The sequence below is a fragment of the Pleurodeles waltl genome, chromosome 2_2, assembly GCF_031143425.1.
Source record: "Pleurodeles waltl isolate 20211129_DDA chromosome 2_2, aPleWal1.hap1.20221129, whole genome shotgun sequence".
Taxonomy (NCBI): domain Eukaryota; kingdom Metazoa; phylum Chordata; class Amphibia; order Caudata; family Salamandridae; genus Pleurodeles; species Pleurodeles waltl.
The window spans coordinates 68,828,104-68,851,448 of NC_090439.1; the positions used below are offsets into that span (position 1 = coordinate 68,828,104).

At 44.6% G+C, this 23,345-nt stretch overlaps 1 protein-coding gene across 1 annotated transcript in view; it reads left to right on the forward strand.

Moving 5' to 3' along the window:
• EXOC3 (exocyst complex component 3) overlaps positions 1 to 23,345 on the forward strand; it is a 334,614-nt gene that overhangs the window by 287,329 nt on the left and 23,940 nt on the right. The window contains exon 11 of the mRNA XM_069219462.1: positions 19,542 to 19,703. Within this exon, the coding sequence (XP_069075563.1) occupies positions 19,542 to 19,703 (162 nt within the window). The remainder of the gene's footprint in view (positions 1 to 19,541; positions 19,704 to 23,345) is intronic.

Here is a 23,345-nt window from a genome sequence, read left to right on the forward strand (position 1 = left end):
CCCTGGGGAGTTTACAAAATGTTTATGACACTCATTGGTATCTGTTGCCCACAATAACCACCCACCAGGAAGTGAAAGTGGAGCATTAAACGTGCCATTTTGGACCCATTCATCGAGCTGATCTTCTGTAGCATTGATAAACTTTTGCAATTTGTAAAATTTTGCAGGGGCAGGAATACTGGGCGCATTCAAATCCTTAATATTTGCTAAGCCTAAACAACTTGTCTGTTGTACAGTTTCGTTTAAAAATATCATTTGAACAGGTACCAGGCATGCTCTAAACAAAGCTTCATTTACCCTTATTTGTCAATTTTTTGTTCCCCACACACTTTTTAAGTCAATCGACTTCAACCAATGTTCATAGCCTTCTATAGCCAACCGGGAAACAAAGGAATCTGAATAAATTAATTTGGATCTGTCAATAATATATGTACATTTTCCATAAATGGCAATTTGAAATATTATGACTAAGCATTTTTAATATTGTGCCCAGAAAAATATGTAAATTTTTCAGAATGTTTTAGCACTCCCTTGTGGTGGAATTGGACATTGTTCCCATTGTGTGTAATTAAAAATAGTCTTTGGGGTTCTTGCTTTGTGAATGAAATGGTGTCCATAATAATTATATCAGAACATATCTCGATAATTTTCTTTGGATTGACAAACATCCTCACTTTCAAATACATTATAATACTGCAACTTGGTCATCATAGAATCAACTATTTTCAAATCCCTGTCGTCAGAAACAACTCAAGGTATTATTACGTCATCTACAGAAAGTTTAAACACATATGTTATTTTAATGACCTCTGTCGGGCTGTATATATCAAATGTGACTTTATCCTAAAGAATCCTATCAGGAATTAGTTTAGCGGAAATGTTCTTGAAAGACAAGACTCTGCGGACCTTGTGAGAAGAGAAATGGGGTTTTAGGACCTCATACACCAGTTCAACTGTTGGTCGTTCAGGAAGGTAATGACCATGTATCAGCAGAAAGAAAACAATGACAATCCAAAGGAGGACAGCTAATAAAGTCAAGGAAAGTCACAGAAAGTTCCATGGGAATATAAAGTAACTTGTTTTGAGCCAAATTATCAGCTTACGTGTTCCTGACAATTCAGATGCAGAAGAGGCAGATGAGTCTGAAAAGTTGTCATTAATGTTGGCAAAATACCCTGAAATAGTTTGTGCAAAAACTGGAGCCATATTTGAAAGAGGAGAACTGGTAGAAGTCTCTTGCGGTGGTTCATAATAAATGACGCCATCTGTTTGTGTAGAGGTCGAGCCAAATCGATCAGCAGTTTCTGTATTGCTTGTTGCAATATATGTTAGTGGAACTAATGCAAGATCATTTTCCACCCTCCCCAAGCTTGGAGAGGTGTCAGCGTTGCTACTCAAAACTTGTAGAGAGACAACTTGTGCAGTAGTGAGAGAGATACTGGTTGTTCCTCTTGGTCTGCTGTGCAAGATCGGCCACATAGTGTAACTTTACATTGTCAATGGAGACAAAGCGGTTTTCTTTAGAACCAGGCAGCAGTGGTAGAATAACAGTTCTGGTACCTTGTATTCCCAGGACTGGAACTGGTGCACGATAGGAAGGACCAAACTCCTTTTTCACAACAACTTTTTCAAGTACTAAATCCCCAATCTTTGGAATCCAGCCAGTATATGTTATTGGTACATCCTTCATTCATAAGGAGGCGGCACTGGTAGAAGCGTTGTCGTCATGGAACTGTTGTAATTCCTGCAAGACAGTGACACTCTGGTCTGCAATCTTTGTTAGGAATCTCGCGATTACCCACACCTGGTATTATAACTATGGCAGAAAACAAGTCTGCCATTTGGTAGGAATATTTAGCAGAAATGCTTTTGGCAAGGGCGTGCCTTTAGCCGTGGCTGTCACAGCAGCCCATATGTCATTGTCTGGTTTTGTCCTAGTACGAGTTACCACAGCAACAGAAGCCGTAGCTACTGCTGATTTGGCTGCTTCAACAGCCAGTGTATTCCCAGCAACGCGTATTCCATCGCGCTGGTGTCCAAGTCTGTGTACAACGTGGACACTTGGTAGCATTTCCTTCAGATCCGCTACTTTCCCCCACGGAAGTCTGTGTTTGATGGTGTTACCTTTAGAATCTCTGAACCCATTCTCGCGCCAATAATGCAGATATTCATTGAAGGACTGGACACAATAGTACGAATCACAGACAATTAGCGTCAGCTGGTCAGGATCTCTATGTTCCAGTGCCATCACCAGAGCCTTTAGCTCTGCTAGTTGTGCAGTGCAATCCCCTAGGGTTTGCGTAAAGTTATGTTGTGGATAGAATTTACTACCCTCCATTCAGCTACTTACGACTGTGCAAGCAGCTGAGTATTAATGCTTTGTGCCTATAGCAGGCTGTGCTGAGCCATCAGTGTTCATGACTCTTTGATATTGATCAATAGGCAATGTATTTGCTGGAACTTGGTATTCTAATTCATATTGCAAAAATTCTTGAGTTTGTAACTTTGGGTCAAAAATATAGTCGACATCCATGGCTGTCAAAGACGTTGCCAATTGGATCCAACGTGGACGTAATGCTTTAGCGCTTGGAACGCTGGCTTTCATAACAGCCTCGAGGGCTGGGATTGGAGATAAGACAATAATGCGTTTCCCCTGGGCTAGTGGTCTTTCTTTAATGACAGCCATCTGAACAGCAGTGAGAAGTTTCTCAGTGGGAGCAAAACGTTGTTCTGCTGTAGAGTATAAATGTGATTTGTATGCAATCGGGACTGTCTCACCTTCATTTAATGTTACATAGGTGAAGCCAATGGCACCAGCAATTACTCTGATGACCAGATTTTTTTTTTTATTGTCACTTGTATGTGTAAGTGTTGTGCTGCAAGCATGTCTTGTTGCAGTGCTCTGAGTATGGATGTGTGTTTGACTTTCCAGAATTTACTGGAAAAGTCAGGATGTATCAAGTCATATAAAGGTTTGATGTGTGATACGTTATCTGGAATGTATGTTCTGCCAACATTTTGAAAACTCAATAGTGATTGAAGTTTTTTAATGGTATTTGGAGGTTGTAAATGGTGCTAGGCTCTTTTCTTCACTTGATAATTCATATCCCAGAAACAGGACACTAAGGAAGGAAGGCTATTTTTTTTTTTTTTTAAGTTGAATTTATAGCTGAATTCTGCAAATCATACAACAATGCAGGATACTCGTCTTAGATGTTGCAGTAATTCATCGTCTGTAAGGTAGATGTCATCTACATAGGACAATGCTTCATGCTCAATGTCGTGCAGTATTGAAGTTACACGAGCCGCGAACAGTCCTGGACTGTTCTTGTACCCCTGTGGTGAACGACAGATTTTTTTCTAGAAGCCTAGTGCGCTGAAACTTGTTAACACTCTACTCTCAGGCACTATATTTTGCCAGAAGAAACCATTGGAAATATCCAATGTTGTTTTGTATTTTTTGCACACTATGTTGTACATAAGTGCTGTGCTATGAGAGTTTTGTATAGCATATGTGCATGTGACTGTTTAAGTGTCTGTAGGCTAAGACTATTATGTATGAATGGTCCGGGTTAGCTACAGGGAATAAAGGATTATTCATTGGTGAGAGACAAGGCTCGATTACACCCTGGTACTCTAGTTGTGTGAGGATTTCCCTCACAGGTGTTTTAGCATCGTGTTTTATTGGGTATTGGGTTTGAGGTTGAGGTTGATTCTTAATTGGAATTACATGACAGGGGGAATCTTTATCCCACCCTATGTAATTGCGATATAACGCAGGTGCCTGCGCCAGTGCCCAATCAATGGCATAGCATTTTGTGAGCTCATCTGGAACTAGGGGCGAGAAAGAATGTTTTATAACCTCTTCCCCATATGGGCAAGTACGGACAAATTCAAGTGGCCAATCCTTTTCGGCCAGTAAAATATCATAAATGTTAACGACGCGGTCCCAAAAGATTGCGTCAATTGTGCATTCAGTGTCTCCTTCTAACTGTATCATTACTTTGTAAACCCTGTCAGGCGTGGAGACACGCATGACCGCAGTGTCATCTTGTAAGTAGTCATCAGTTGCTTTCACTTCCAGATGCTCTTGAAGATTCCGTCAAACTATTGTGACCGCTGCTGTGCTGTCTAGCAGAGCTAGTGTCCACGTCTTGTTCTTCAATAGAGCCCTCTCTTGAGTGGCCTGACGAATCGCAACTGCTGCCACCTTTTTCTTTTTAAATTGGGGTTTGTGTTTGGAAAGTTTCTCTTCTTTTTTAACAGAAACTTCTGTTGAGTGTTGTGATTCCTGTCTCTGTTTCACGGACACAGTTCTTCGCTCTGACCGCCCACCTCTCTCACTGCGTTTTTCCGGTGAGTCCTGAAAGGAACAAGATTACCGTGTATCAGTATATTGATATCTGTCAGGCGTTTTTATATTATCTCTATTTCTGAGATTATATCTATTCTGAGGGGTCTCCGAATGCGTAGATTCTTTCTCCTTTCTTTCTTAGGTGTTTGTTGTTTTTTACCCCAGCGTTTTTTAGAACCCTCAGGTGCTTGCTTGGTAGCATCTTTATTAGATTTACCCTGAACCTATGGTTTCGTGGGACTGGCCCCCAGACTATCTCGACCAATACTAGAATAGGTCTCCACAATAATCTTTGGCAGCTTACGTTCTTGATCCTGTAGAGGAACGTCCTGGAGCCCATACACGCTGCTAGTGCTACTGCTTCCCCTTTAAGATTACTTAATATAATTGAAGATTCAGTGGCAAATTTGCCCATAAGTTGCATCCCCAAGTCTATGGTCGGGCAGCCCAGTAATTATTTAGAATTTGTTTTAACACTTCCGGTAGATTGGCAAGTGTCAGTGTACCGTGTTTGGTAGCATAGAGCGTGGCAAATATTGTGCCCAAAGTATTGCAATTATCTGTTGTGGGAACCATCCCAAATGGCAAGCACATAGTTAATATTCTATGCTTATCCTGAGGTCCTGTATGGGGAAATACAGCTTCCAGTGCATTTATTTTTTGAGCTAACCAAAACGGAATCTTTTCCCGTTTGGTGGGTACTTTACCCATGATCGAATGTACAGTCGCAGGATTAATGCCTGGTGTTGCTGCATGTGGTTGCACTGGGGCAGCACGTGCTGGGTTTGTGTTTAATGTTTGCATTACAAACTGTACTAATAGTCTGTATATTCCCATAAATTCACCATACAGTACAAGCGGCGAACCTCAGCGACGGTCAAGGTTGCTGAATCAGGGTGCGGTGTATATGTAGCCAATAAAAGCCAGGTAGGAACGTCATTACGTAGAGGACCTAACCTAGCGTGTAGGACTGTATGCGGTAGAGCGCCATCAAGCCAATTATTATGGTCTTGATAAGATAGAGGTATTTCTAAATATGCATATATTCTATATTGTGAAGGTATGTTTGCAGGTGTATAGTGGTGAAATGTATTTGTGTTCCCATCAACTGCTGGAAATGTGACCCAAGAATAGAACATTTCTGCTGCATGAGCTTTGTAATTGGACCCTCCTGTGCCGTTAGGCCATGTGCTAATAAATGTGCAGTAAGCAGCAGTCGCATATTGACTGCAGTTGCTACCCGCTGTGGGTTTGCCTCAGTGAATGGTAAAAATAAATCTGAGATCAGCACACCAAATGGGGATTATCCTTTTAGGGTTAAAGCTTCAACAACCTATAGCGTTAGTTAGGTATTCCCTATTTAGCTGAGGAGGAAAAATCCTCAATACCACGGACATCTCCGTAAATAGTACTGAGGTGCCTTCGCAAATAGCGAGACAGATACTCAGGAGGACCTGAAAATTAGTGCCTGACCAAACGTTGGCGGCACCATGTCGCATAAGTTCTCATTATCCTAATGAGAGTACTGGATTCAGGCGGCAGAATCACCAATACTGTGGGGGACTGAGTCCAGTCCCGCACCATCTGACACCTGTCGACCAAATCCGGGTTTTGTTCCAGCTAGCTAGCAGTGCCTCATCTCCACCCAAGAGCAGGGATGATTGGGGCAACCGGGCGCACGGCATACATGACTCTTCAGGGGAATCTTGGTCACTCAGATCTCATCCGTTTCTCTCAGTTACATTAGTCTCACATATGCAAGGACAATCAGAGGCATAGTTCAATAAGGTTTTATTGAAGTAACTGCATCTTAGATAATAAAGCATGTATTGCAATAACTAGGACGATGAAGCCCAATAGGATTAAAATTGTGACAAGGAGAGTAAAGCACAAACTTAACGCTACCATATTGTCACTAGAGTTTATAAGGATAGTTCCTACCTAAGCTATGTTAGAACACAGCATGTGTCTAATTCTGCCTGTCAGGTCCCCCCCTAGGAAGACATCATCCCTCATACCTGAGCAAGAGGTCTGTAGTCTACATAAGCAACTGTAGCGAAGCGATCAGCATACAGTCGTGGTCATCTGGCTGGAGTCTACCTCTAACGTACATGGGTCGAAGTAGTGTGTTTATAAGAAAACATCTGATATTCCAAGAAATGATCCCCACGTAAGAGTATGTATGTTTCTGTGAACATTAGAGACAAAGCGTACCACTTTTGCCGGCAACCTATCTTACTGCAGCCTTGAGAAAAGCACAGAGCTTGTTTAAGAACGCAGTGCTGACCTAGGCAAAGAACAGGTATATAGAGAAAATAACAGCACCACAAATGTGGCTAATGTTAAAATAATAATAAAATATATCTAGGTTAAAGTGCACAGCGGCAGGCCTAGATTACTAAAATAATGTGTATAAAACTATAGCTAAAATGGCTACTTAACATTGAGAGAGATGGTGATGGCAGATGGAGGGTGAAACCCAGCAATATATAAATTGAAGGAGGACCAGCATTCCCTCATCACAGGTACAGTAAGTCCACATACAATTTCAGAAATTTGTGCTCACTTAGTAAGTATAACAGTTTTGTGGGTTTCATTCACACCATGTAACCTGTATCTAACGCACATTCACTGACTCAGCAATAATACAACATGTGCGTCCAAGGGCCACTCGGTGTAGATATTATATTTTTCTGTCATCGTACTACAAGTAGCTATCCTGGACATACCGGGCATCTCACACTGTGCTGCCCTTAATGCGGATGGCATGTTGATGTTACTGCAGGATGCAAATGGGAACTTGCTGCATGCGATCACTCTTCTGGAATTCTTTAGACTGGCCTCTGGCCTGTGCATCAGTTTGCAAAAGTCCCACCTGTTCCCTCTGAGTAGGGCTGCACCCCACCCTCCTGACCTACACAGATTTGCCTGTGAGGTGACAGGTCTAAAATATCTTGGGGTCCAAATTTACCCTGACCCCCTAAGACTTCTTAGAGTGTAATATAGGCACTGCTGTTGGGAATCTCTGAGCCAGCACAGACTTCTGGAAGACCCAGCCGCTGTTGGTTATGGGCAGAAATGCAGTAGCAAAGATGGTGGTACTCCCCTGACTGTTTTACTACTTCTCCACGTTGCCAATCATCATTCCCCTAAGGGTCTTCCATGAAGTAGACTCCTTGCTTACCAAACTCATAAGGGGGACGGTAGGCACAGAGTAGCATTAACTAAACTGCAACGCTCCACAGCAGCCCCAGATTCCGAGGCCTGCTACCTGGCGGTACAACCGCAATGGTTTACCCAGTGGATTTATTCACATAGGCAAACAGGGGAGGCTGCTGTGGGGGCACTGCCAAATCTCTTCATATTATGCCAGATCCTCCTGAATCCAAGGAGATCTCTTCAGGAGGGTCCCACTGACCTGCAAGTCGTCCAACACTGCTGGTGCCACTTCCTCCAACGCACCCATGTTGACAAGCTATATGTGCCATACGTCCCGTTGCAGGGACTGAAGTATATAACCAGGGGTGAGTCGCGGAGGGGCTTAGCGGAATGACCTGCCTATGACATGCGCTACATCAGGTACCTCAACAGGGATGGGGAACTTGTTTGTTGGCTTATCCACCTCTTTTGATATTCCAAAGGGTCTATTCTTATTACATAGAGCAGTAATTGCTCTATGTGCCTGCACCTATTTGGTGCAGGCACAGAGGAGCCCACGCAGCATAGGAGATGCCAGGTACTGTGCATCATGTCGGGCTGTATTAAGGCGGTGAGGTGCCTTTACCAAGCCTTGCAGCACTATATCGCTACACCTCTGGTGGGGTTACAAGAAAAATGGGAGTAAGACTTAACACTTCCAATTACAGAAGCGAAATAGGCCAAGATACTTGCATGCACCTATATGTGTCCAGGAACGCTAGATTTAAGTTGATTAGCGTTTTTGTTTTTTCATAGGCCGGATCTCTCACTGGGCAAAATCATTCAGCTCTTTTAAGTTGCTGATGCAGCCTGCCCTAGATGTGGGTCCCAAGGAGCAGAGATGCTACATATGATGTGGTCCTGCCCACTCTTAGTGGAATACTGGAGGGAAGTAGTGGACTGCATTAACAAATCATAGGAAGTTGTCTCTGTATATACTATCTCAAAGTAAGAGATGCTGTGCACAGAGTCCAAGGGTTCCCCTTAGAGGTAAGATAGTGGCAAAATTAGATCATTCTAATGCTCTATATTGTGGTAGTGTGGTCGAGCAGTAGGCTTATCAGAGTGTAGTGGTAAGCATTTGTTGTACACACACAGGCAATAAATGAGGAATACACACTCAAAGACTTAACTCCAGGCCAATAGTTTTTATATAGAAAAATATATTTTCTTAATTTATTTTTAGAACCACAAGTTCAAGATAAATACATAAAATGCAAGGTGCTCATAACACATGTAAGTTAGGAACTTTGAATTAGAGCAATAACATATAAAGTTTTTGTTAAAATGGCAAAAAGCTATTTTAAAAGTGGACACAGTGCAAAAATCAACAGTTCCTGGGGGAGGAAAGTAATCGTTAGTTTTTCAGGTAAGTAAGACACTTACAAGTCTAAGTTCCTGGGCATAGAAACCCCAGGGCAACCCCAAAGTTACCAGACCAGCAGCTCAGGGCGGGTCAGGTGCAGTGGTCAAAGAGGTGCCCAAAACACATAGGCGCTTATGAAGAACAGGGGTGCTCCGATTCTAGTCTGCCTACCGGTAAGTACCTGTGTCTTCGGAGGGCAGACCAGGGGGTTTTTGTAGAGCACTGGGGGGGACACAAGTAGGCACACAAAACACACCCTCAGCGGCAAAGGGGTGGCCGGATGCAGTGTGCAAGCAGGCGTCGGGTTTTGTAAAGGATTCAATGGAGTCACTCCAGCGGTGCAGGCAGGGCACAGGGTGGGCTTCTTGGCCCAGCCACCAACTGGACTAGGCAGAGGGTCGCCTGGGGGTCACTCCTGCACTGCAGTTCGGTTCCTTCTGGTCCTGGGGGCTGCGGGTGCAGTGCTTGGTCCAGGCGTCGGGTTCCTTGTTACAGGCAGTCGCGGTCAGGGGGAGTCTCTGGATTCTCTCTGCATGCGTCACTGTGGTGGTCCAGGGGGGTCGTCTCTGGCTACTCACGGGGTCGCAGTCGCCTGGAAGTCCTCCCTGTGGTGTTGGTTCTCTGGAACTCGAGCCGGGGGCGTCTGGTGCAGAGGGTGAAGTCTCACGCTTCTGGCGGGAAGAGTGATGCCTTTAGAATTTGCAAGAAAGTTGAAAGTTGTTGCTTGTTGTTGAGCAGAGCCGCTGCTCATGGGAGTTTCTTGGTCCTTTGGTTCAGGGCAGTCTTCTGAGGCTTCAGAGGTCACTAGTCCTTGTTGGATGTGTCGCTGTTGCAGTTTTTCGAGTCAGGAGACAGGCCGCTAGGGCTGGGGCCAAAGCAGTTGTCGTCTCCCTCGTCTCTGCAGGGCTTTCAGCTCAGCAGTCCTTCTTGTTTCAGGTTGCAGGAATCTGATTTCCTGGGTGCCCCTAAATACAAAATTTAGGGGTGTGTTTAGGTCTGGGGGCTGTAGCCAATGGCTGAGGGGGGCACATCCCTAATCCTATTGGTGGAATCCTCCAATCTCAAAATGGAGGATTTCTAAAGGCAGGGCTCACCTCAGTGCAGGACACCTTAGGGGCTGTCCTGACTGGTGGGTGACTCTGCCTTGTTTTTCTCATTGTCTCCTCCAGCCATGCCGCCAAAAGTGGGGGCAGTGGCCAGAGGGGTGGGCATCTCCACTAGCCTGGATGCCGTGGGGCGCTGTAACAAAAGGGGTGAGCCTTTGAGGCTCACCGCCAGGTGTTACAGTTCCTGCAGGGGAAGGTGAAAAGCACCTCCACCCAGTACAGGCTTTGTTCCTGGCCACAGAGTGACAAAGGCACTCTCCCCACGTGGCCAGCAACTCGTCTGGTTGTGGCAGGCTGGCAGAAACTGGTCAGCCTAGGACTAGGAGTCGGACCGGTATTCAGGGGCCATCTCTAAGATGCCCACTGGGTGCATTTTACTATAAATTCCACACTGGCATCAGTGTGCATTTATTGTTCTGAGAAGTTTGATAACAAACTTCCCAGATTTCAGTGTAGGCATTATGGAACTGTGGAGTTTGTGTTTGACAAACTCCCAAACCATATACTCATTATGGCTACCCTGCACTTACAATGTCTAAGGTTTTGCTTAGACACTGTAGGGGCATAGTGCTCATGCACATATGCCCTCACCTGTGGTATAGTGCACTGTGCCTTAGGGCTGTAAGGCCTGCTAGAGGGGTGACTTACCTATGCCACAGGCAGTCGAGGTTGGCATGGCACTCTGAGGGGAGTGCCATATCGACATAGTCATTTCCTCCCCACCAGCACACACAAGCTGTGAGGCAGTGTGCATGTCCTGAGTGAGGGGTCCCCAGGGTGGCATAAGACATGCTGCAGCCCTTAGAGACTTTCCCTAGCATCAGGGCCCTTGGTACCAGGGGTTCCATTTACAAGGGAATTATCTGAGTGCCAGGGCTGTGCCAATTGTGGAAGCAAAAGTACAGTTTAGGAAAAGAACACTGGTGCTGGGTCCTGGTTAGCAGGGTCCCGGCACACTTTCAATCATAACTGGCATCAGCAAAAGGCAAAAAGTCAGGGGCTAACCATGCCAAGGAGGCATTTCCTTACACAAAGTAAATCAGAGATCAATCCCTTGCACACCCCTGGCATGCTTACAAGGGAGAGGTTACCCCAGACCTGCTAGATATAAGATCACCACAAGGTTTATAGACTTAGCTCTGGTCTTAGCTAAACGTGAGACCACCATGCACTGGAAAAGCCACTAGGGGCCCTAGATTTGCAAAGTGGAGGGAGGAGCTTATCTGGTGGGCAGGGTATGAGAGTGCAGTTTTGCTCAAGGAGATGAGAAGGGGCTGGGTCTCAGTAGATTGGGCCAGATCTTGGGACCATCTATTGGATTGCTTTAGGGATCCGGAGATAGATACTCTAGTTAGATCTCCAGGGTCATACGCTGCATCAATTGACGGAAGACCATAGTGGCACCATATTTTTACACATTATGGGGTATATTGTCAGCACCTATATTTTAATCAGCTCTGGGGCTCGACAGGTGCTCTATACATTCTAAGATTCTGGGGCAGGGACACAAGGGTACTGGCATGGAGGTTGGGGCCGGGAAGGGGAGTTACTGTTTGAACCTGGTCAGGTTGTTCTATGCGACAAATACCGTGCATTGCTTTGTTACCACCTGCAGATATTTACAATATTGAGTTGCGTATTATACTTTTGTTTACCTTTAATGGCACTCTTGTACCATGATTAATCCATCGGGGTTATGTTTGTGTTATATGAAATACCAATAAAACTCTGTGTGTGTGTGTGTATGTATATATATATATATATATATATATATATGTTCGATGGGATGTGTAGCTGCAGATACACATGCTGTGCATTATCCTGCCATCTAGTGTTGGGTTCGGAGTGTTACAAGTTGTTTTTCTTTGAAGAAGTCTTTTCGAGTCACGACTCCTCCCTTTCGGCTCCATTGCGCATGGGCGTCAACTCCATCTTAGATTGTTTTTCTTCCGCCATCGGGTTCGGACGTGTTCCTCTTCGCTCCGTGTTTCGGTTCGGAAAAGATAGTTATCAATCGGAAAATTAGACGGTATTGTTTGCGCTCGGTACCGAGTTAGTGCTAGCACATCGACACCGAAGAAAAGAAGAGCTCCGCCAGCCCTTCGGGGCTTCCACTCCTCGGCGGGGCCTGGTCGGCCTGACCGCGTGCATCTTCAAGGCTCATGGAACGGACCCCATCCCGCTTCTGCCCCAAATGCCACGCTAAGTATCCTTATACAGACCAACACTTGGTCTGTAATCTGTGTTTTTCCCCCGAACACAAAGAGGATACGTGCGAGGCCTGTCGGGCATTTCAATCCAAGAAGACACTGCGGGATCGTAGAGCTCGAAGACTTCAAATGGCGTCCACACAGGCCGGACACCCCGACGTCGAAGAAGAGGAGACATTCTCCATTCCAGATTCGGACTCGGACGAGCCCGAGAGTGAGCAGCCGATGAGGCAACAAACCGTGAGTAAACCAGCCCTGGCAAAAACTCACTTGAAAATCATGAAGGCCCAGGGGACGCCACCGCCAACAGGCCACGGGGAAAATCAGAAATCTTCCTCCAATTAAGATGAAGCGGAAGCTCGCATTCCATGAGGCGGAAATGCAGCCAAAAGCAAAAGTGGCTAAAGAAAGAACACCACCACAGTTTGCTCCACAGCCATCGCCACCACACTCGCCACATCTGTCCCCAGTAGCAACACCCCCAATGATGCAGTCACCAACACACACAGGGATCAGCCAAGATGACCCAGATGCATGTGATCTGTATGATGCACCGGTCTCAGATAATAGTCCGGATTGCTACCCGGCAAGGCCATCACCACCGGAGGACAGTACTGCTTACATGCAGGTGGTTTCCAGGGCAGCTACTTTTCATAACGTAGCACTGCATGCAGAGCCCATAGAAGATGACTTCTTGTTCAATACCTTGTCATCTACGCACAGCCAATACCAAATTTGGCCAATGTTACCAGGCATGTTAAAACACGCCAAACAGGTGTTTCAAGACCCAGTCAAGAGCAGAGCCATCACACCTAGGGCGGAGAAGAAATATAAACCTCCCCCTACGGACCCTGTGTACATTACACAACAATTAACTCCTGATTCGGTGGTAGTAGGAGCAGCCCGGAAAAGGGCAAACTCAGAAACTTCTGGAGACGCACCACCACCCGACAAAGAAAGTCGGAAATTTGATACAGCAGGCAAAAGGGCGGCAGCATAGGCAGCCAATCAATGGCGAATTGCCAATTCGCAAGCTCTACTGGCAAGATACGACAGGGCACATTTGGACGAAATGCAACATCTCAATCAACACCTTCCCAAAGAGTTCCAGAAACGTGCCCAACAGGTTGTCGAGGAGGGCCAAACTATCTCCAACAACCAAATAAGGTCGGCTATGGACTCAGCAGACACGGCGGGCAGAACAGTAAACACGGCGGTAACCATTCGGAGACACGCGTGGCTACGTACCTCCGGATTTAAGGCAGAAATCCAGCAGGCTGTGCTGAATATGCCTTTCAACGGACAACAATTGTTTGGGCCGGAGGTGGATATAGCAATAGACAAACTGAAGAAAGACACTGACACGGCCAAAGCCATGGGCGCGCTCTACTCCCCACAGAGCAGAGGCACTTTTAGGAAGCTGCACTTTGGAGGGGGGTTTCGGGCCCAGACCACAGAGCCTTCCACCTCACAAGCCAGACCCACATACCAGGGCCAATATCAGAGAGGAGGTTTTCGGGGACAATATAGGGGTGGACAGTTCCCTAAAACAAGAGAGAAATTCCAAAGCCCAAAAACCCCACAAACTAAACAGTGACTCCAAAGTCACAAACCCCCACCACACAACACCAGTGGGAGGGAGGCTTACAGATTATTACCAAAATTGAGAATCCATAACTACGGACGCGTGGGTCCTAGCCATTATCCAACATGGTTATTGCATAGAATTCCTACATTTGCCACCAAATGTGCCTCCAAGGGCACACAACATGTCCAAACAACACTGTGATCTGTTGCAACTAAAAGTCCAAGCATTGTTACAAAAAGAAGCAATAGAGCTAGTACCCAACCATCAAAAAGGAAAAGGTGTTTACTCCCTGTATTTCCTAATTCCAAAAAAGGACAAAACACTGAGACCCATATTAGACCTCAGAACACTAAGGGCCTAATTCAGACTTTGGCGGGCGGCCAAGGCCGCCCGCCAAAGTCCCGCCGACAAATGACCGCACCGCGGTCAAAAGACCGCGGCGGCCATTCTTACATTTCCAATGGGCCGGCGGGCACTCTCCAAAAGAGCGCCCACCGGCCCAGCGGAAATGCCCCTGCAACGAGGATGCCGACTCCGAATGGAGCCGGCGGAGTTGCAGGGGTGCAACGGGTGCTGTGGCACCCGTCGCGATTTTCACTGTCTGCTCAGCAGACAGTGAAAATCACAGGCATGGGCAGTGCTGGGGCCCCCAGGGGCCCCACGACACCCGTTACCGCCAGCCTATTCCTGGCGGTGAAAACCGCCAGGAACAGGCTGGCGGTAAGGGGGTCGGAATCCCCATGGCGGCGCTGCAAGCAGCGCCGCCATGGAGGATTCCCTGGGCCAGGGGAAAACCGGCGGGAAACCGCTGGTTCCCCTTTTCTGACCGCGGCGTTACTGCCGCGGTCAGAATGGTCCAGGAAGCACCGCCAGCCTGTTGGCGGTGCTTCCTCTGCCCTCTGCCCTGGCGGTGTTACACCGCCAGGGTTAGAATGAGGGCCTAAATCTTTACATCAAATCAGATCATTTTCATATGGTGACACTTCAAGACGTGATTCCCTTGCTCAAACAACAGGACTACATGTCAACATTAGATCTCATGGATGCTTACTTCCACATACCCATACATCCTTCCCACAGGAAATACTTGAGGTTTGTAATCCAAGGCGTGCATTACCAATTCAAAGTGTTACCGTTCGGGATAACAACAGCACCAAGGGTATTCACAAAATGCCTTGCCAGTAGTAGCTGCTTATATCAGGAGACAGCACATGCACGTATTCCCTTACTTAGACGATTGGTTAATAAAAACCAGCACTCAGCAACAGTGTCTTCTACACACAAGATATGTCATAGAAACCCTTCACAAACTAGGGTTCTCTATAAACTACCAAAAATCACATCTACAACCGTGTCAAATACAACAATACTTAGGAGCAACAATCAACACACAAAAAGGGATTGCCACTCCAAGTCCACAAAGGGTACACGCCTTCCAAAATGTTATACTAAACATGCACCCAAACCAACATTATCAAGTGAGGTTTGTAATGAAACTTCTAGGCATGATGTCTTCATGCATAGCAATTGTCCCAAACGCAAGACTACACATGCGGCCCTTACAACAGTGCCTAGCAACACAATGGACACAAGCACAGGGTTAACTTCAAGATCTAGTGTTGATAGACCGCCAAACACACTCCTCGCTTCAATAGTGGAATCCTATGAATTTAAACCAAGGGCGGCCATTCCAAGACCCTGTGCCTCAATACGTGATCACAACAGATGCTTCCATGATAGGGTGGGGAGCACACCTCAACCAGCACAGTATACAGGGACAATGGGACGCACAACTTCATATAAATCATCTAGAGCTGTTAGCAGTGTTTCTAGCATTGAAAGCATTTCAACCGCTAATAGCCCACAAACACATTCTTGTCAAAACAGACAACATGACAACAATGTATTACCTAAACAAACAGGGAGGGACACACTCATCACAACTGTGTCTCTTAGCACAAAAAATTTGGCATTGGGCGATTCACAATCACATTCACCTAATAGCACAGTATATCCCAGGGATTCAAAACCAGTTAGCCGACAATCTCAGTCGAGATCACCAACAAACACACAAATGGGAAATTCATCCCCAGATACTAAAAACGTACTTTCTACGCTGGGGAATTCCAGAAATAGACCTATTTGCAACAAAAGAAAACGCAAAATGCCAAAACTTCGTGTCCAGGTATCCACACCCACACTCCAAGGGCAATGCGTTATGGATGAGCTGGTCAGGGATATTTGCTTACGCTTTTCCCCCTCTCCCACTCCTTCTGTATCTGGTAAACAAATTTTGTCAAAACAAACTCAAACTAATACTAATAGCACCAACCTGGGCTCGCCAACCGTGGTACACAACACTACTAGACCTATCAGTAGTACCTCATATCAAACTACCAAACAGACCAGATCTGTTAACTCAATACAAATAACAGATCAAACTACCACATCCAGCATCGCTCAACCTAGCAATCTGGCTCCTGAAGTCTTAGAATTTGGCTATCTAAACATTTCAAATGAGTGTATGAAAGTCATTAAACAGGCAAGAAAACCGACAACAAGGCATTGTATGCTAATAAATGGAAAAGGTTTGTTTTCTACTGCTATGCAAACCAAATCACACCGTTAGAGGCCTCCATAGAAAACATTGTGAGTTACTTACTACACCTACAAAAAGCAAATCTTGCTTTTTCTTCTATAAAATTCATCTCACCGCAGTCTCTGCTTACCTGCAGATTAAACATACAAAGTCACTTTTTAGAATCCTAGTTATTAAAGCCTTAATGGAAGGACTAAAAAGGATCATACCTCCAAGAATCCCACCAGTACCCTCGTGGAATCTTAATATTGTACTTAGACGACTCATGGGCCCACCCTTTGAACCCATGCATTCTTGCCAAATCCAATTCTTAACTTGGAAGGTAGCTTTTCTAATAGCCATCACTTCACTACGAAGAGTTAGCGAAATACAGGCATTTACTATAGAAGAACCCTTTATACAAATACACAAACATAAGGTGGTTCTCCGCACAAATCCAAAATCTTTACCAAAAGTCATTTCACCGTTTCATCTAAACCAAACAGTAGACCTCCCAGTCTTCTTCCCTCAACCAGACTCGGTAGCAGAAAGAGCACTGCATACATTAGACATTAAAAGAGCGCTAATGTATTACATAGACAGAACAAAATAATTTTGTAAAACTAAGCAATTGTTCGTTGCTTTCCAAAAACCTCATGCTGGTAACCCTATATCCAAACAGGGCATAGCCAGATGGATAGTCAAATGCATTCAGATCTGTTACCTCAAAGCTAGAAGGGACTTACCCATTACACCAAAGGCACACTCCACTAGAAAGAAGGGAGCAACAATGGCCTTTCTAGGTAATATACCAATGACAGAGATTTGTAAAGCAGCCACTTGGTCTACACCTCATACCTTTACTAAACATTACTGTGTAGATGTGTTAGCAACACAACAAGCCACAGTAGGACAGGCTGTATTAAGAACATTATGTCAAACAACTTCAACTCCTACAAGCTGACCACCGCTTTCGGGAGGATTACTGCTTTGTAGTCTATGCACAGCATGTGTATCTGCAGCTACACATGCCATCGAACGGAAAATGTCACTTACCCAGTGTACATCTATTCGTGGCATGTTGCGCTGCAGATTCACATACGCCCTCCCACCTCCCCGGGAGCCTGCAGCCGTTTAAGTTGCATTTAAATTTTATATATGTAAATAAATAATCCTTTACCACAAATTATGTACATACATATCTATTCCATTGCATGGACATCTTTAGTATCCTCATTCTACCACTCCTACCTCACCCTATGCCAGGAAAACAATCTAAGATGGAGTCGATGCCCGTGCGCAATGGAGCCGAAAGGGAGGAGTCACTCGGTCCTGTGACTCAAAAAGACTTCTTCGAAGAAAAACAACTTGTAACACTCCGAGCCCAATTCTAGATGGCAGGAACAGTGCACAGCATGTGAATCTGCAGCACAACATGCCACGAACAGATGTACACTGGGTAAGTGACATTTTCCACACATATATGTATGTTACAAGTTGTTATTTGACATATGGCACAGTGCAAAAAGGAGGTAAGTATGTGATTTAAGTACCTATATACATGAAAAGCACCCTGGCCATGACATCAGTTGTCCATCAACAAACTCCCAAAAAATGTTTTTGCATCTCTGTTCCCGAAGCTTTATCAAGGACAACCCTAGATTTATGTCGACTTTTTGACCCTTTGTAGTGAATCTGCAGGTCTCATCAGCACAGGATTGTCTACTAGCCTGTAGTTAATACAGAAGAGGGCTTTTGGAATATCTATACTAACATTAACTTAAAGAGAGTATAGTCAAATAGCATCACTTCATACTTCACCACTGAAGTTTTCGTTTGCTCTTCACACTGGGTGTTATCATACTCATTGTTCAGTCTGATCCGTAGTACTGTACTGAAAAAACTGAGAGTATATGAAATCTTCCTACAATATCAAACTGTGTCTTAATTATTTCATATAATTAAATGGAATATTGCAAAATACATTCTTAAAAATAAAATATTGTGCTGCAATCCGGGACTTTGCAACACGTCAAGGATGGGATGAGTCACAAGGTAGCCAATCAGACTAGACAATTCTAAATATACACCATTGTTGTGCTTATTAAGGTGACTAATATGCTGTGCAACACTGGTGACTCATCCCATCCTCGAGTGTTGCAAAGTCCCGGATTGCAGCACAGTATCGGAAAGCATACTTCTACTACTATATAGATTACATCCCAGTCAAACTGACTTGTAACAAATGCATCCCCTTATGAACAGACTGCATCCTAGTCACGATGACTCATCATGGTTAAGACAGGACCAAGCCATCATTAACCAGTGTTCGTCTGATCAACAAGGTTCTTGCACAGTACTAATTCCATTTGTAAAACCATTCTAACCAGTTACTAAATTATGGGCAAGTTAGATAAATAAATCCGCAAATCATGCTTTGAATGTGGCCAAACCATCATTGTTCATGTGTCTGAGCCGAATCTCTTGAAGGGCTTGCCGCTCATCCAGCCAGACATCAAGTGCTTCCTTTTCTTCGCTGGTCAACCCAGTGAAAATTCCCCTGCCACTCTAGTCCCGTAATGAATCTCATTGTTTTCTTTGTTTGAAATAGTAGAAGTAACCGTTTGCAAGCATGTCTTAAGACAGTCTAGTGTTTGCTAAACTGGCCTCACTTATATACAGTTCAGTATTCTATACTTCCTCTATGTGGTATCATAACACATCTGTCTATATACTCAGCTTCACTTCTCCTGGAGCAGACTCTTGTTCCCGCCCACCCCAGCTACTTCATAATGTATCAGCAGTCAGTAGATGCATGCCCTAACTTCGTGTTAATCTGTTTATTGTATGCCATGTATTGTCAAGTTGCCAGCATACACCTATCTCTTTAAAGCTATCCAAACTTGGTTCATGCTCCTTGTTCGGGGAGACATTTCTTGAACTGTTAAGCCCCATCCTTTCTTGACCAACCATGTTTTTCCTGTTCAGTTCTTTCACACTATGTTTCCATTATGTAATAGCACAGCAGAGTTCTAGCCGTAAACGTGTAATCCTTTGTTGCTTTTTGGTACCATGTCTTGAGGTTATGTGCTTCACTAGTTTGAGGAAATAGACATCAAATATTTTTCCTTCTCTGCACAGAATGTAACCATTGAGGCCCATCGGAGGGTGGTAGTGGAGTACATCAGGGCCATCATGCAGAAGCGGATCTCTTTTAGGAGCGCCGAAGAAAGAAAAGAGGGTGCGGAAAGGATGATCAAGGAAGCAGACCAGTTCCGGTTCCTGTTCAAAAAGTTAGCATCTGTAAGTATGGAGTTAAGCGGAATATAATTAAACAGGAGGAAATATGTTTGTATTCTATTGTACTATCTCAATTGGACTAAACATATTTTTGCAAACAGAAGATATATCATGTTTTATTTAATTTGTGATACTGGACACCATATTGTCTTTTTTTTCGTCTATAATTATTCACTTTAACTCTTCCTAAAAATGTCTTCACTTTCTTATTCGCATGTGAACAAAGACTGAGGGAGGAGAATACTTTAGTTTTTGTTCTATAGATGTAAACTTCTAAAATATATTCAATATCCTTAAGAAATGTACTTTCTTAAGGATACACGACCAAAAAATAAAATATTGTTTTAAAAAAGTTATTTACATTTTTAATATTCCAAACAAATTCAAAGTGGCTTAATTTACTAGTCCCTTTATTCAAGGAAACCATTCACCTCCGAATATATCATGAGTGTCATTTTTTAGCATTATGTTCAATACATGACATGATCATTAGTGGCCAAGTACTACACAGATTTATAAAATGTCACAACATATCTTTAGTAATCATTAACCGCATATCTGTATTGCTAAGCTTGTATAATCTTTAATTATAAAATCATGCATATATCAGTGATCATCTATTCTTTCAAAGCCAGCACCTTTGTTACTCCGTAGGTTCTTTAATCCCTTCGCTGCCAGGCCTTTTCCCCTCCTGTGCCGAGCCTTTTTTTGGCTATTTGGGGCAGTTTGTGCTTAGGCCGTCATAACTTTTTGTCCACATAAGCTACCCACGTCAAATTTGCATCCTTTTTTCAAACATCCTTGGGATTCTAGAGGTACCGAGAGTTTGTGGGTTCCCCTGAGGAGACCAAGAAATTAGCCAAAATACGGCAAAAATTTTGTGTCTAAAAAAAAAAAAAAAGGGGGGAAAGTGCTGCAGAAGAAGGCTTGTGGTTTTTTTCCCCTGAAAATGGTATCAACAAAGGGTTTGCGGTGCTAAAATCACCATCTTCCCACCTTTCAGCACGTTTACTCTGTAACTTTTTCCTGCAATGTCAGATTTTCAAAAGCAATCTACTGTTAAGTCTGCTGGACTCTTCTGGTTGCGGGGATATACAGGGCTTGTAGGTTCATTAAGATCCCTAGGTACCCAGAGCCAATAAATGAGCTGTACCTTGCAATGGCTTTTCATTGTATACCGGGTATACAGCAATTCATTTAGTGAAATATAAAGTGAAAAATAGGTATCAAGGAAACCTTTGGGGCATATTTATACTCCGTTTGCGCCGGAATTGCGTCGTTTTTTTTGACGCAAAACTAACTCCATATTTATACTTTGGCGTTAGACGCGTCTAGCGCCAAAGTCCATGGAGTTAGCGTCATTTTTTAGCGTGGACACCTACTTTGCGTTAATTATATGCAAGGTAGGCGTTCCCGTCTAAAAAATCGACTCCGAGGCATGTGCGTCGGATTTATACTCCCAGGCAAAAATCACGCCCGGGAGTGGGCGGGTCAAAAAAAAATACGTACCGCCGCTTTTGCACCGTTTTTTAGCGCCTGCAAAAGGCAGGCGTTAAGGGACCTGTGGGCTTTGAAGGAGCCCAGAGGTGCCCTCCCATGCCCCCAGGGACACCCCCTGTCACCCTTGCCCACCCCAGGAGGACAACCAAGGATGGAGGGACCCATCCCAGGGACATTAAGGTAAGTTCAGGTAAGTGTTTTTTTTCATTTTTTTTTGTGGCATAGGGGGGCCTGATTTGTGCCCCCCTACATGCCACTATGCCCAATGACCATGCCCAGGGGACATAAGTCCCCTGGGCATGGCCATTGGGCAAGGGGCCATGACTCCTGTCTTTGCTAAGACAGGAGTCATTTCTATGGGGGTTGGGAGTCGGAAAAAATGGCGCAAATCGTGTTGAGGCGAAAAAATTGCCTCAACCTGACTTGACGCCCAAGCTCCATTTTCCCCTACGCCGCCTGGTGTACGTCGTTTTTTTTAACGCACACCAGACGGCGCCGGCGGCTAACGCCGGCTAACGTCATTCAATAAATACGGCGCCCGCATGGTGCTTCAGAATGGCGTTAGCCGGCGCTAATTTGTTTGACGCAAAACTGCGTTAGCGCAGTTTTGCGTCAAAAAGTATAAATATGGGCCTTTGTATTTCCAAAATGGGCACAAGATAAGATGTGAGAAGCAGTGGTTATTTGGCCATCTCTGAATTCGGGAGTCCCCATTCTAGCATGTGAATTACAGGACATTTCTCAAATAGATGTCTTTTTTACACAGTCTTACATTTGAAAGGAAAAAACTGTAGAGAAAGACAAGGCGCTCTAACACATGTTCTTCTAGTCTGTGTTCCCCCAAGTCTCCTGATAAAAATGGTACCTCACTTGCATGGGTAGGCCTAATGCCCGCGATAGGAAACGCAACATGGACACATCACTTTTTTTACATTGAAATCTGTCGTGTTTTTTGGAAAGTGCCTAGCTGTGGATTTTGGCCTCTAGCTCAGCCGGCACCTAGGGAAACCTACCAAACTTGTGCATTTTTGAAAACTAGACACCTAGGGGAATCCAAGATGGGGTGACTTGTTACCCAGAATCCTTTGCAAACCTCAAAATTTGGCAAAAATACACTTTTTCCTCACATTTCGGTGACCAAAAGTTCAGGAATCTGAGAGGAGCCACAAATTTCCTTCCACCCAGCATTCCCCTAAGTCTCCCGATAAAAATGGTACCTCACGTGTGGGTAGGCCTGGTGACACAACAGGAAATGCCCCAAAACACAACATGGACACATCACATTTTGCCAAAGAAAACAGATCTGTTTTTTTGCAAAGTGAATAGCTGTGGATTTTGGCCTCTAGCTCAGCCGGCACCTAGGGAAACCTAGCAAACCTATATGTTTTTGAAAAGTAGACGCCCAGGGGAATTCAGAATGGGGTGACTCGTGGGGCTCTCGCAAGGTTCTGTTACCCAGAATCTTTTGCAAACCTGGGCAAAAAAAAAAAACTTTTTCCTCACATTTCGGTGATAGAAAGTTCTGGAATCTGAGAGGAGCCACAAATTTCCTTCCACCCAACGTTCCCCCAAGTCTCCCAAAAAAAATGGTACCTGTCTTGGATGGGTGGCCCAGGTGCCTGCAACAGTAAAAGGCCAAACATGTGTAGAGATTGAGGGGATAGCACAGCGAGTTGATAAAGCACATTGTTTTCTTTTATACATTTTTAGGCTGACTCCGCTTTGGGGACCCACACAAGTGAGGTATCATTTTACTTGGGAGGCTGAGGGGAATGCTGAGTAGTAGGAAATTTGTGGTGGTACAGTGATCCTACAAAGAAAAGTGTGGAGAATAAGCTTTTTTAAGCACATTTTGAGGTTTGCAGAGGATTCTGGGTCATCCTCCGGGTGTCTAGTTTTGAAAAATGTCTGGGTTTGGTAGGTTTCCCTAGATGAAGCCTGCACCCAGGACCAAAAACACATGCACCCCTTCTGCCCCGGAAACACAGATAGTTTTGTAATAGATCATTTTGATATGTCCATGTCCTTCTGTGTTGTTCCAAACACTAGAATTGTGAAAATAAACACACTTAGGTTATGTTAAAAATACCCTCACCCACCAACCAAGTTGGTAGCATGCTTCTTCATCGGGGTCCCACCCGAGAC